Raw genomic sequence first — 15,798 nt, forward strand, 5'->3', positions numbered from 1 at the left:
AGGTGCAGGAGTAGGCCATTCGGCCCTTCAAGCCAGCACCGCCATTCAATCTTTAATTGAGACAACCAATCTGAAGTGTCAAAAATCCAAGTGTTAAAAATGTTTGAAAAATTGTATATATTTCAAAGACATTGCAAGGATTCTCAGTAGCAATGGTCATGCAGTGTAGGTTTGACAGATATTTTTCATCCTATTTTGATTATGAGCTTGATCGGAATGGTTTCATTTTTTAACTAGAAGCTCAGTTAACGGCTAGTTTTTGTGCTACTTGAGTTAAAAAATAAGGACAGAATCCAGGAAACCAGGTTTATTTTGTTTGCAACATATTATTCAATTTCTTTTCCAACAGGTATACAGAATAATTTTGTTAGTGCAAAATTAGCATAACATTATTACCTCAGCTGAACAATTTGAGATACATAATACACATTGATTTTGATACTAACCCGTATTTCTGGGTATGGAATAGGCAGCACTCATACTTTAGACACATTGCATTTCATTCGAGTAAGAAAATATAATTGCAGTGCAAATGAGAATATCTTATAGAAGTACAGGGTGTTGTTTAGGTGCGAGGCGGAGGCAGTGTGGAAGGGGTCAGGGTTTGGAGAACCGCAGGGATTTCATCTTCACCAGCCTCTGCTGCCGGCTTGTGGTCCGAGCTTCCTCCAAGGCATCCAGCATCCTCTGAAAGAGAGCACACACATACTCACACTGCAGACTGGTCTGGACAGGCGAACCGCAGAAGCACAAGCATCAACTTCATAAAACTTACCGATTCACGCCAAGATCACTGAAGCTTAATGGTAATAAACCACATCGATATGAATGCTGGAGAAAGTCAGCCGGTGAGGCAGCATCTATGGAACGAAGGAATAGGTGACGTTTCGGGTCGAGACCCGGAAATATCTATGGAGCGAAGGAATAGGTGACGTTTCGGGTCGAGACCCTTCCGGGTCTTGACCCGAAACGTCACCTATTCCTTCGCTCCATAGATGCTGCCTCACCCGCTGAGTTTCTCCAGCATTTTTATCTACCTTCGATTTTTCCAGCATCTGCAGTTCCTCCTTAAACATCAATATAAATGCTCTGCACGTAAGCTGCTAACCTTGCAACATATATTTTCAGAAACATGAGGTTTCAAATTGTACACTTCCCAAACAAACTCCAGCTCCGCTGGTTCCCCCTGTAAATATTGTGACACATTTCGTCAGCTTTTCTGTTTGTTTGCCAAAGTTAACCATACTTTTCCATTTTGTATTCCACCCGCCATTTCTCACCCATTCACTCAGCTTGTCCATACTCCCTCAAGGCCTCTCTACACCCCTGCTCCAAACCTACAATCCCGCCTAGTTTAGCTTCATCGGCAAACGCAGATATATTTGTTCCCTTCAGCCAAAATGCTGATGTACACCATGACTAACCTGGCCCAAGACCAATCCTTGGACTACCCTGGTTGGCACCCTGACAATGGCACTTGCCCTCTCACTCCGTGTCTAAACGACCTTGAAGCCCCTTTTCATGTTTCTCACATCTCACAAACCTTTAGTCCTAGGGCGGTGAATCTGTGGAGTTCATTGCCACTGACGGCTGTGGAGGCCAAGTCAATTGGTATTTTTAAAGCAGAGATTGACATATTTTTGATTAGTACAGGTGTCAAGGGTTATAGGGAGAAGGCAGGAGAATGGGCGTGCGAGGGAGGGATAGATCAGGTATGATTGAATGCCAGAGTAGACTTGATGGGCCAAATGGGCTAATTCTGCTCCTCGAACTAATGAACCTATCTGGTTTTGCATAATTAACAGAAATATTACATTCACTTCCTCGATCTTGAACTTTCCTTATGACACTGGAAGAGGCCCGTCGGTCCATTGAGTTAATTGGCTGCGGTGAAATTGTAAATTGTCCCTAGTGCGTGTAGGATAGTGTTAGTGTGTGGGGATCGCTGGTCATCGTGGACTCGGTGGGTCAAAGGGCCTGTTTCTGCGCTGTATCTCTAAACTAAACTAAATTTTGACCATCAGCATAAACTATCACTTCAGCATAATCATATGACCCTTGTTCTCCCTGGGGTGATGGGTTAACCCACGCCCCCCTTCACTCCAGGGAAGCCAAGCCCAGCCTATTGAATCAGGATCGAACCCGGGTCTCAATATGACCCAATCTACGAAGGCAAGCATGACGTATACTTTATTCACCACCCTATCATCCTGTATACAAGTTGGAGACATTGAACATGACTGATGTCTACAATGACAAATTAAGAAAGAAATCTTCCAAGAGCAAGCTGCATGAGCTTCAACTGTTGACCCCGTTCAATGAGAACATTTACCTTTGCCACAACATCATTCTGGAGGGTCATTTTTTTCACTAAACCTTCAGTCTCACTTCTTGGGCTTGTAAAACCGATCAATGACTGATCCTGGAAAAGAACCAAACACATCGTTGCCATTGTTAAGAGTTGTTTCATTTTTGTACATTTCTCCTGACAAGCTAAGTAATATTCCCCATCCCATGTTTAAATTGTCTAACTACAAGACTGAGCTGAGGTAGTGGATGGACAGGCAATGTAGAGAAAGCTGGTCACTCCGCCCAGATTTAAAAATCATTTAAATGATGGTAAGTAACTATGGCGACACAGTGGCGCAGGTGTTAGAGCTGCTGCCTCACAGTGCCAGAGACCCGGGTTCAATCCTCACCTGTATGTGGAGTTTCCCTGTGACTGCCTGTTTCCTCCGGCTGCTCCAGTTTCCTTCCACATCCCAAAAATGTGCGGGTGTGTAGGGTAGTTGCCCTCTGTAATTGCCCCCACTGTGTAGTGAGTGAATGCAAAAGTAGGAAAACACAGAACTAGTGTGAACGGGTGATCGATGGTCAGCGTGGACTTGATGGGCCGAAGGGCCTGCTTCCATGCTGAATGACTCTATAACTGGAGCTTGAGTTCAGGGACCAACCACTGGGTCTCAGGAAGTGTTATGCACCTTTAGTTTCAGTTTTAGAGATACAGTACGGACACAGGCCCTTCGGCCCACCAGGCCCATGCCAACCAGCGATCTCCTTACAGTAACACTATCCTACGCACTAGGGACAATTTACAATTTTAACAAGCCAAATTAACGTACAAACTTGTATGTTTTTAGAGTGTTGGAGGAAACAGGAGCACTCGGGGTAAACCCACGCGGTCACAGGGAGAACGTACAAACTCCGTACGGACAGCACCCACAGTCAGGATTGAACCCGGGTGTCTGGCGCTGTTAGGCAGTAACTCTACCACGGTGCCACCCTTGTTAGGAGGTGCAAGGGAACAGGTGGGACCTTCACTAACCCCCAGCCTTCTCATGCTGGAAATGCACAGACCCTGCAGTTTTCCACAATCCCTACCGCACAAAGTTTAATGCTTCAGATTTGGTAATCAAAGTAGGGGAATGGAGGACCAGAGGACATAGGTTCATGGTGAAGGGGAAAAGATTTAATAGGAATCTGAGGGGTAACTTTTTCACACAAACGGTGGTGAGTGTATGGAACAAGTTGCCAGAGGAGGTAGTTGAGGCTGGGACTATCCCAACGTTTAAGAAACAGTTATACAGGTACATGGATAGGACAGGTTTGGAGGGATATGGGTGGGACTAGTGTAGCTGGGACATGTTGGCTGAAGTGGGCAAGTTTGGCAAAGGGCCTGTTTGCACACTGTATCACTCTATGACACTATTAAAGCCATGCCAGGTGCAGTTGCAGCATTCTACACAATGTACCTTGACATACAAGCTCAGCACACTCCCGTCCAACGTTGGAGGCCGGATAAATTCATCATACGAGTAATTCCAATCACTACACGGATTGCACAGGATCTCATCACATATGTAGATCACTCTCCTGAAAGAAAGCATTTCAAAACAAGAGAATGCAAGTCAATATTTGTATGGAAGTAAGTCAGTGAATGAAACAGGTTTCCATTCACACACACTGGACAACCATATAGTGTTAATCTGAAGTGTGGGATGTCGGGACTGTCATATGCTGAGGGAATGGAGCGGCTGGGCTTGTACACTCTGGAGTTTAGAAGGATGAGAGGGAATCTTATTAAAACATATAAGATTATTAAGGGTTTGGACATGCTAGAGGCAGGAAACATGTCCCCGATGTTGGGGGAGTCCAGAACCAGGGGCCACAGTTTAAGGGTTTAGGCCCGAAACGTTGCCTATTTCCTTTGCTCCATAGGTGCTGCCGCACCCGCTGAGTTTCTCCAGCATTTATGTCTAGCCACAGTTTAAGAATAAGGGGTAAGCCGTTTAGAACAGAGACGAGGAAACACCTTTTCACACAGAGAGTTGTGAGTCTGTGGCATTCTCTGCCTCGGTGGAGGCCCGTTCTCTGGATGCTTTCAAGACAGAGCTCTTAAAGATTGCTGAGTCAGGGGATACGAGGAGAAGGCAGGAACGGGGTACTGATTGGGGATGATCAGCCATGATCACACCGAATGGCCTACTCCTGCACCTATTGTCTATTGTGTTTTTTTTTTTTACAAAAATCTATTTATTCAATTAACAATAATATTTACAATGCAAAGTGAAAACATACCCACCACTAAATACAAAAATGACCAAATATTCTTCATACTAAATATCTATATTACAATGCTGATCCAGGATGCAGTCAACCCCCCCGCAGTACATGGAAATCCCCCCTGGTGCCCGTGGTCACTGTGTGATCCATTTCGAGGGACACCCTGGCACGGACATAACCCCGGATAATGGTGCCGGCAGTCTACTTGGGCAAAGACCCCTTCTGCCTGGTCCCGTTGTTGAACTGACCTACACACACCAAGGTCAAACTTTCACAACTCTGGAAGGATACAGCTATTTTTCTGATTTAAGAGAATCATACATTTTAAATAATAATCTAACTAAATATTTGAGGTTTAATTTAATTTAGGATTTAATCACAAATTTGGGGAAGGGGGGGAGGGGCGGTGATTTTCCAGCTAACACCACGCAGATTAAAATAAATCAACACCAGTACATATTTCCATATAAATAGATTAGATTAGATTTTTACTTTATTAATCCCCTTATTCAGGGGAAATTCTGATGTCCATGCAGCACACTAATAAAATACAACACAGTATTCAAAGAAATTCAACACCAAAACATCCCCCCACAGTGATTCCCACTGTGGGGGAAGGCACAAAGTCCAGTCCCCATCCCTTTGTCCACCCATAGTCGGGCCTATTGAGGCCTCCACAGTCGCCGCCACGGCGCCCGATGTTCTCGCCGGGTGATGGTACTCCGGCGTCGGGAGAACCCTCAGCAGCTTGGGGTGCCAGGAACGGCCGCCTTCCCACCGGAGCCTGCGGCTTCAAGCCAACAGACCACGCCAGACGGAGCTCCGCATAAGGTGGTGAAGGAAGCATCACCATCACTGGTCAGGCATTGAGTACAGGAGTTTAGACTTTCGAGATAGTGCGTGGAAACGGGCCCTTTGGCCCATCGTGTCCGCACCGACCAGCGATCAACTCGTACACTAGTTATATCCTACACATTTGGGACAATTTACAATTTGCAGAAGCCAAATAACTTGCGTCTTTGGAGTGTGGGAGGAAGCTGGAGCACCTTAAGAAAACCCACATGGTCACGGGTAGAACGTATAAAACTCCGTACAGACAGCACTCGTAGTCACGAATGAATCCGGGTCTCTGGCACTGTAAGGCAGCAACTCTACCGCTGTACCACTATTATAGATGAGATGCCACTAATTTCATCTGTTTGCAACGTGATCCATATCCCATTCAATGCATATCCTTGTGCCTATCTACGCAGCACCACTCCTAGCACCATGTTCCAGATGCCCACCACTCTCTGTGTAAAAATCTTGCCCCGTACATCTCTAGCAAACGTTGCCCCTCTCACCTTAAAGCTGGGGTCAAGGAAAGACCAATCACATTGCCGCCCTGTTTCCACCACTTTGCACAAGAAGCCGAGGAGTGTGTTCTGCTCTGGCTGAACTATTTCTAATCTTGTGATGTGGACTTGATAAGAAGACCTTAAAGCTATGGCCTCTGGTCTTTGACATTTCTGCCTTGGGGAAAAAAGATTCTGACTGTCCACCCCATCTATGCTGCACATAATTGTATATATTTCTATCAGGTCACCCTGCATACTCTGGTGCTCTAGAGAAAACAATTCAAGTTTGTTCAACCTCTCCTTGTAGCTAATCCCGGCAGCATTCTGGTAAACATCTCCAAAGCCTCCATATCCTTCCTTACAAAATTCTTAAGGGGTTGGACAGGCTAGATGCAGGAAGATTGATCCCGATGTTGGGGAAGTCCAGGACAAGGGGTCACAGCTTAAGGATAAGGGGGAAATCCTTTAAAACCGAGATGAGAAGAACTTTTTTCACACAGAGAGTGGTGAATCTCTGGAACTCTCTGCCACAGAGGGTAGTCGAGGCCAGTTAATTGGCTATATTTAAGAGGGAGTTAGATGTGGCCCTTGTGGCTAAGGGGATCAGAGGGTATGGAGAGAAGGCAGGTACGGGATACTGAGTTGGATGATCAGCCATGATCATATTGAATGGCGGTGCAGGCTCGAAGGGCCGAATGGCCTACTCCTGCACCTAATTTCTATGTTTCTATGTTTCCTGTAATAGGGCGACCAGAACTGCACACAACACTCTAAGTGACGTCTAAGATGTCATGAAGATGGGGTAGTTTGGTCGGCATTGACAAGTTGGGCTGAATGGCCCGTTTCAGTGCTGCACGACTCTGTGAAATCTTCCCTAGATTTGTAGCACACGCCTGTGAACCAGGATTGACAAGATTGAAGATGGACATAAATGAAGGAAGGGTGATGATCCAGAGAGGACAATGAACCTTAATGTCCAAAAGCTGCTTTTAGCCACAAAGATGAGTACCAATCTCCCTGGTTTCTTCACATTCGACAATCCTCCTTATCATCTTCACCATCACCTACTCCCAAATCATAAACCAGCCCTCATACTAGAAGCTTACGATTAGGTTAGTGAGTTCACAATCCCACATGAAGGTTGTAGATGAAGCCACAAGAAACCCCACTGTAATCTCAGAAAAACCTGGGAATAGCATAGACATAATGGGCCAGACAGCTTCCTGTAGGGTGGCATGGTGATGCAGTGGTAGAGTTGCTGCCTTACAGCCAGAGGTTCGATCCTGACTACAGGTGCTGTCTGGAGAGTTTCTCCCGGTGAGCGCGTAGGTTTTCCCCGGGTGCTCCGGTTTCCTCCCACACTCCAAATACGTACAGGTTTGTACATTAATTTGGCTTTGCTAAAGAAATGTGTAAATTGTCCCTAGTGTGTGTATGCGGTTCGCTGGTCATCGCGGACTCAGTGGGCCGAAGGGATCTGTTTCCGCTCTGTATCTCGAAAAGAAACTAAGTGAAAGAAAAAAAACCGATGAAGGAGATTTTTGAGCCCTTCAATATTGATCACAGCTGACCACCCAACTTAATAGTCCGTTCTTGCTTCTCCCAATAACCCTCCACTACTTGGGCATTCAGAGATAGAGTCATAGTCATACAGCGTGGAAACAGGCCCTTCACCCCAATTTGCCCACACTGGCCAACATGCCCCATCTACACTAGTCCCACCTACCTGCACTTGGCCCATATCCCTCTAAGCCTGTCCTATCCACGTGCCTAAATGTTTCTAAAACATCCACCTCCTTCATGAATATAGTTAATGACTTGCCCCCTAGTCTTGTAACTACAACTGTTTGTTTGAGATTCTCGGCATGTGACATATTGCATTATTGAACTGATTAAGCGTTGTCTCTTGGTGTCCAGCGTACCTGTTTGTGATGAGCAGATTCGTTTTTTTCTTCCCATACAATGGACAATGAAAACGATAGCGTTCCCCTTCATATTTTTGAATGTCCAACCTCTGTAACAAAGTTCAAGTAATTTTCTTCAGTGACAATGCAGAAAAGGCCAGAATTTAAATAGATTACACACATCTTAGTTTGTGACACGTGCAGGCCGCAGCTTCCGTTGGCATGGTTACTACCCAGCTTCAGCTGTTACGGGCAACTAGAGGAACATGCACGAGTTGAATGTTGGGACGGTGCGGTGTAACAAACCATCAAAGCCAAGTAACTGTGATGCAGGCTCCACCCCCACCAGTTCCCACGGCCACCAACATGAGGTTTAGTCAGGCAATGAGTGTAGAATGAGAAGAGATGTGGAAATAATGTCCATCAGAAGCATCACAAATTGGTTTTGTACAACATCTATTAACCAGCTCACAATGTAACAGCCAGACCTATGATGAATGCATGCAAATTAACTATTTGAACAAACACGTTTCTCTGTCACTCCAAGCCGTCCAAACCAATACAAGTTTCAAGGTGTTTCATTAACGGTTGGCCTCATCAAAGAATCAATTATTTTACGCAAACTTAAAAGTCGATGTAACTTTGAGGAAGAAATCATGCTGATAAAACCGTTGTAGTATTTTGTCAACCGCCATATATACACTGGGAGGAAACAACACTGAAAGAAACCCTTGGAAACATAGACTACAGATGCAGGACTAGGCCATTCGGTCCTTCGAGCCAGCACCGCCATTCAATATGATCATGGCTAATCATCCAAAATCAGTACCTCGTTCCTGCTTTCTTCCCATATCCCTTGATTCCGTTAGCCCTAAGAGCTAAACCTAGCTCTCTCTTGAAAACATTCAGTTTGGCCTCCACTGCCTTCTGTGGCAGAGAATTCCACAGATTCACAACTCTCTGGGTGAATTTTGTTTCCTCATCTCAGTCCTAAATGGCCTACCTCTTATTCTTAAACGGTGACCCCAGGTTCTGGACTCCCCCAGCATCGGGAACATTTTTCCTGCATTTAGCCTGTTCAATCCCTTAAGAATTTAGAAATCATGTAGCGCATTCCAAATATATTGAGCCCAAAGAATTATATTTGCAATGGGTCACTGTTGTAATGTGGAGATTGAACAACTAATTTACACACAGCAGTGTCTCACTCCTAGCTGAATTATCCAACATTTATTATAATTGCAGGTCCATCATCGATTTTCTGGCAGCCTTGGTTCCACAACATTATGTTATCTGGTCCTTCCATGTGCCAGGGCATTGTCTAATTCACCTCTATCCCAGTATGGAACTGTCACACTACAATGCTGACAACAATATTGTCTTCACTGCCAGGGTGAAGAGTCCTTCATTTCCCTCATTGCCAGGGGCATTGAGTGTAAGAGTAAGGATACAAAGGATACAAGGATATAAAGGATATTTATTATCACATACACCAATTGGTGAAGTGAAATTTGACTTGCCATTGCAGCACACGAATAAAGATTTTAACCATAAACATAAAAACATCCCCCCACAATGGTTCCCACTGTGAGGGAAGGCAGCAAAGTCATGAAGCAGCTTTATAAGACTTTGGTTAAGCCATATTTGGAGTATTGTGTGCAGTTCTGATCGCACCATTACAGGAAGCATGTTTGAGGCTTTGGAAAATGCAAAGAGGAGGTTTACCAGAATGATGCCTGGATTAGAGCTTCAGCTGCAAGGCAAAGTTGGACAAACTTGGATTGTTTTTTCTGGAACATCGGAGGTTAAGGGGAGACTTGAGTGGAGTATTTGAAATGATGGGAGGCATAGATAGGGTAGACAGTCAGAATCTTTTCCCCAGTATGGAAATGTCCAACACTAGGGGGCGTAGTTATAAGATGAGAGAGGGAAGGTTTACTGGAAATGTGCGGGGCAATTTTTTAAATACAAAGTGGTGGGGGCCTGGAACTCATTGTCAGGGGCGGTGGTGGAGGCAGATATGATAGTGGCGTTTAGAATGCTTTCAGATAGGTACAAGGGAGTGCGAGGGATATGGATCATGTACAGGCAGATGAGATCAGTTTAACCGCAACATGTTTGGCACAAACATTGTGGGCCGAAAGGCCTGTTCATGTGCTGTACTGCTTTATGTTTTATTTTCTACTATATTCTGCACTCTGAATCTTCCTAAGATAGACACAAAATGCTGGAGTAACTCGGCGGGACAGGCAGCATCTCAGGAGAGAAGGAATGGGTGATGTTTTGGGTCGAGACCCTTCTTCAGATTGATGTCAGGGAAGGGGCGGCGGGGGGGGGGGGGGGAGAGGAGATAGTGGTCTGTTTCTTCCTCTTTGGTTTGTCTACTTTATTTAGATTGTTTTATCTATGGTATTAACTGATCTGATTGAATAACGCAAAGCAAAGCTATCTCTTTATTATGATACACCCGACAATAATAAACCTCAACTTTTGTACATTCACCCTATCTATTCTCATAAATTTAGACACCTCTATAAGAACACCTCTTAACTTCCTACGCTCCAAGAAATAAAGTCTTAGCCCGCCAAACTTTTTCCCTATAGCTCTGCGCTCTTTCAAACTTGATAACGTTCTTCCTATAACATGGCGACCAAAGCTGAACACGGTACTCCAAATGTGGCCTCAACAATGTCTTGTCCAAAAACGCCGCAGCGAGACTCCTGACGGGCACCCGAAAAAGGGACCACATCTTCACCCCGATCCTGGCCTCTCTCCACTGGCTCCCTGTGCGGTTCCGTATACATTTCAAGACCCTCCTCTATGTCTACAAAGCCCTCAATGGGCTTGACCCCTCCTACATTAAAAGTCTTCTCACCCACCACTCCATGTCCTGGTCCCTCAGATCGGCCAACATGGGGCTGCTGAATATCCCGCGGTCTAGGCATAAGCTTAGGGGCGACCGCGCCTTTGTGGTTGCAGCTCCTAGACTGTGGAACAGCATCCCCCTTCCCATCAGAACTGCCCTCGACTCCTTTAAGTCAAGACTAAAATCTTATCTATACTCCCAAGCCTTTCCTGACGTCCACTGAGCGAGGGTTATATGTATATATGTATGTAGTTTGTTTGTTTATACTATTCTTATAACAAATGTAAAGCACTTTGGCCAACGAGAGTTGTTTTTTTAAATGTGCTATATAAATAAATGTGACTTGACTTGTACAACTGTAAAGTCCCAATGTCTATTCTCAATACCCTGACTATAGAGGGCCAATGTAAATAAAGCTGTCGTCCACACCCCATCTCCCTGTGGCGCTACTCCCAGAATAAAATGTCCCTGCATTCCAAGACACTTCCTACAGCCCAACTGTGAAGGTCCTGCCCTGGTTTGAATTCTCACTTTTCGTGTTTCTCAGAATCCTCTCCAGTAGCTCACCTACCACAGACTTCAGGCTCACTGGTCTATAGTTCCCAGATTTTTCTTTGCACCCCTTCTTAGAGGCAAAGCGACAGTCACTCGGTAAATTTCCGGCACCTCATCCGTGTCCAACGATGATTTACATATCTCAGGTAGGGCTCTCTAGCTTCCTACATCATCCTTAGATATATCTGATCGGGACCGGGAGATTTATACCAACTGTCCTAAAAACAATGAGATTAACCGTCCCAGGTTCCCAAGCCATTGTTTTTCTTCATGGTAAAAACAGAGGCAACATGCTCCTTGAGGACCTTGCCCATCTCCTTCCGCTCCATATGGATGACTGCTCTGGTTTTTGACATGCCCTATTCTCTCTCTAGTTACCCAAATTCCCTTAATTCCGAGAGTGGTGAGTCTGTTGAATTCTCTGCCTCAGAGAGCAGTGGAGGCAGGTTCTCTGGATGCTTTCAAGAGAGAGCTAGATAGGGCTCTTAAAGATAGCGGAGTCAAGGGATATGGGGAGAAGGCAGGAACGGGTACTGATTGGGGATGATCAGCCATGATCACATTGAATGGCAGTGCTGGCTCGAAGGGCCGAATGGCCTACTCCTACACCTATTGTCTATAATTACATAACATTTGGAGTTGATTCCTTAATTTTAATTGGATTCTCCTTAATTTTATCTCCGCCCCCTTTATGTTCTCCAGATTTCCTTCTTATGTATGCTCCTCAGTCTCCTAGATTCTTCCAGGGATACACTTGTTCCCATCTGCCCATATTTGGCTCTTGCTTCAGTATTCTTGACTAAGCCAGAATTCTCACATCATCCAGGCTTCCCACATGCCTTGCCCTTCACACTAGCAATGCCACTCAAACCTAGCATACGATTGCAAATCCAGTTTAGACTTTAGAGATACAGCGTAGAAACAGGCCTTTCGGCCCACTGAGTCCGTGCCGACCTGCGATCACCCCGTACACACTAACTTCCTACACACACTAGAGACAATATATAATTTTACCAAAATGAATTGACCTAGAAATCTGTATGTCTTTGGAGTGTGGGAGGAAACTGGAGCACCCGGGAAAACCCCCCGCGGTCACAGGGAGAACGTACAAACTCCGTACAGACAGCATCTGTCATCAGGATGGAACCTGGGTCTCTGGCGCTGTGAGGCAGCAACTCTACCGCTGCACCACCATGCTGCCCCTTACACTGCTCAATGTGCCATTGATTCACTCAGATGGACAAATTTAAATACAATTTACAACAATTTTAATGTTGTTTAAACATTTCTGAATATTCAGAATTTGTAATATAACCATGAGATTTGAAGAGATACGCAAGGGCAGACTGGCATACGTCTACATGGCCTTTAAGGCATTTGACAATGTCCAGCATAGTAGGCTAGTCTGGAATATTAGATTGCAAGGGATCCAGGGTGTGCTAGCCAAGTAAAAATAGAAACATAGAAAATAGGTGCAGGAGTAGGCCATTCAGCCCTTCGAGCCTGCACCGCCATTCAATATGATCATGGCTGATCATCCAAAATCAGTACACCATTCCTGCTTTCTCCCCATATCCCTTGATTCCATTAGTCCTAAGAGCTATATCTAACTCTCTCTTGAAAGCATCCAGTGAATTGGCTTCCACTGCCCTCTGTGGAAGAGAATTCCACAGATTCACAACTCTCTGATGAAAACGTTTTTCCTCATCTCAGCCCCTTATTCTTACACTATGACCACTGGTTCTGGACTCCCCCAACATCGGGAACATTTTTCCTGCATCTAGCCTGTCCAATCCCTTAAGAATTTTATATGTCTCTATAAGATCCTCTCTCATCCTTCTAAATTCCAGTGAATATAAGCCCAGTCGACCCATACGTTCATCATATGTCAGTCCTTCCATCCCTGGAATTAACCTGGTGAACCCACGCTGCACTCCCTCAATAGCAAGATTGTCCTTCCTCAAATTAGGAGACCAAAACTGCACACAGTACTCCAGGTGTGGTCTCACCAGGGCCCTGTACAGGACCTCCTTGCTCCTATACTCAACTCCTCTTGCAATGAAGGCCAACATGCCATTCGCTTTCTTCACTGCCTGCTGTACCTGCATGATTACTTTCAGTGACTGATGTACAAGGACCCCCAAGATACACAACTGGCTAGGTGGAAGGGATTAGAGGACGATATTGAAGACTGTTTTCCAGGTTGAAAGCGTGTGAGCGGCAGTGTTCCACATGTGTCGGTGCTGGGTCCACTGCTGCAGTTCAGTGTGCTGCTCTGGCCACCACACCATAGGGAAGATGTCATAGGTGAAATAATGTGGAAACAGGCCCTTCGGCCCAACGCCCACACGGACCAACATGTCCCAGCTACACGAGGCCCACCTGCCCACATTTGGCCCATGTCCCTCCAAACCTGTCCTATCCATGTAATGTATCGATGTGATGGTGCTGGAGTGGGTGCAGACGAGATTGACCAGGATGTGCCTGGGATGGAGTGTTTCAATTACCAGGAGACCAGGTCTGTTTGCCCTGGAGTGAAGTAGGTTCAGAGGGGACATCACTGAGGAGCATAAAATTAGGAGGGGTATAGGTAGGGTAAAGTGCAGGAAACTTTTCCCTTTGAAGTAAATAAACCCAGAGGACATAGATTAAGTGTCAAAGAAGGAGTATTTAGAAGGGATCTGAGGGGTTCTCCAGAAAGTAGTGATGATCTGAAACATATTTCTGGAGGGAGTGGTGGTGCAGAGTTACTGAGAGGATTTAAGAAGTGTTTAGACCAGCACTTGAACTGCCTTGGCATTGAAGTCAGACAAAAGTGCTGGAGAAACTCAGGGGGTGCAGCAGCATCTATGGAGCGAAGGAAATGGGCAACGTGTCGGGTCGAAACCCTTCTTCAAACTGATGCGGGGTGGAAGGGGGTGGAGGGGGGGGCGGGGAGAAGAAAGGAGAAAGGAAGAGGAGCCCGAGGGCTGAGGGAAAGCTGAGAAGGGGAGGAGACAGCAAGGGCTACCGGAAATTGGAGAAGTCAATGTTTATGCCGTTAGGGTGCAGACTGCCGAAGCAGCATACGAGGTGCTGCTCCTCCAATTTCCGGTGGTGCTCACATGGAGGAGGCCCAGGACGGAAAGGTGAATTGAAGTCTACAGGTCAAGAGGTGGAAGATAGGATTAACACGGATGCATGCCACTGGTCGATGTGGACATGGTGAACCAAGTAGCCTGCTTCCATGCTGTGCGATACTGTGGTTCAATTGGCTAACAATCATTGCAGGGTGTTCTGGTGACGCTATCGGCCCTTCTGCTTCAGTGCAAGGCAACAAAACAACGATATCCCACCACAAATCAAACTGAGATTGAATACAATAAACGGAAAATATAAAACCATAATTAAAATACAACCCATATTTATTTTAAATCTCGGTGGGGGTCATTATTCATACAATAGAAGAGGGAATAAATAATCACAGTAAATATAGAAAATGAAAAGCCAAGTGTCATGAGCAGAATTCTTGGTGTTTCAGGATATATTTCCTCATGGTCATGAAACATTCACAATCGGTATGTTTATTGATGAGACTACAGATTCATTTGTAATGTGGTTTATCCAAAGTACAGGATGATTCAAGATGGAATGTGGTACTGCAATGTAGCATGGGTCCAATAAATATATATATTACAAATCTCATTGTATTTACATTTGTTACTGAGACACAAAAATAAACAGGTTAAAAGAAAGAGTAAAGAGTCAGAACAGAATTTGAAATCTTAATCCACATCTTGCTGCATGTTTAAAGAGAGAAAGAAAAAAGTTAGAATATTGCCGTATTAATAAGCAACGAGTCAAATGCTTTTTCATTTAACGATTTTGGACATTACTAAAATAAACAAAAAATTTAAGCAGAAGAGAAAGCTGGACAAAATCACAGTTTGGGGAGGAGATGTAGTTTAGTAGAGGAGGCACAAAGAAACATTGACCATAACACATCAGCCTTCTATCTATTCTCAAGCTTGCTGGAGGCAGCATTTTAGCAATAGAACATTTAAGTATAAGTTTACTATTGTCACGTGTACCGAGGTGTTTCTCGAGTGTACGTGTTTGATGTGTCTTGTGTTTTATGACGGCTGGCAGACCAATTTCCCTCCTGGTAAATAAAGTTCTATCATATCGTATCATATACAGGCACTCCCCGACTTACATAAACTCACACTTATATAAACAATTCACAATAGGGGGTCCTGTTTCCACAATGACCTGTGTTATTGCCAGGGGAGGATGGCCAGGACTTCACGGATATAAAAACATTGCCCGGGCTCGCTGCTCCTGCAGTTTCAGCCACTGTTGGTGCAACACTGGGAAGGTGAGTGAGACCGAGGGAGGTGGTGTAGAGCAACTCCTGGCTGAGATGCCGACATCTCCCACAAGGGGCACCAGTGAGCCCTTCACGGCTGCTGTTGCGGCTCACGTTGTAGCCCCAGGGGGCAGCACTTTCTTCAGGGCGTCGCCACCAACCCCTCGGTCACCCTGGGGCTCCCTCCCCTCTCACCAGCTGCCACTTGCTCCACCGCTCACACCT

The 15,798-nt window shown here is 45.3% G+C and overlaps 1 protein-coding gene across 3 annotated transcripts in view; it reads right to left on the reverse strand.

Moving 5' to 3' along the window:
- Positions 1–292: 292 nt before the first annotated feature.
- The window catches only part of vps13c (vacuolar protein sorting 13 homolog C), a 294,729-nt gene continuing 279,223 nt past the window's right edge, over positions 293–15,798 (reverse strand). For 2 of the 3 annotated variants that reach the window (XM_033014961.1, XM_033014960.1), the window contains 4 exons: positions 7,823–7,914; positions 3,753–3,873; positions 2,333–2,422; positions 293–687 (listed from right to left, as the gene is read on the reverse strand). In XM_033014961.1, coding sequence (XP_032870852.1) covers positions 598–687; positions 2,333–2,422; positions 3,753–3,873; positions 7,823–7,914 — 393 coding nt within the window. In that variant the 3' untranslated portion in view covers positions 293–597. Of the gene's footprint in view, positions 688–2,332; positions 2,423–3,752; positions 3,874–7,822; positions 7,915–14,611; positions 15,005–15,798 lie in introns of those variants that run through there. The other variant, XM_033014962.1, reaches the window with a different exon arrangement.

This window comes from Amblyraja radiata, chromosome X, assembly GCF_010909765.2.
Source record: "Amblyraja radiata isolate CabotCenter1 chromosome X, sAmbRad1.1.pri, whole genome shotgun sequence".
NCBI classification, from domain to species: domain Eukaryota; kingdom Metazoa; phylum Chordata; class Chondrichthyes; order Rajiformes; family Rajidae; genus Amblyraja; species Amblyraja radiata.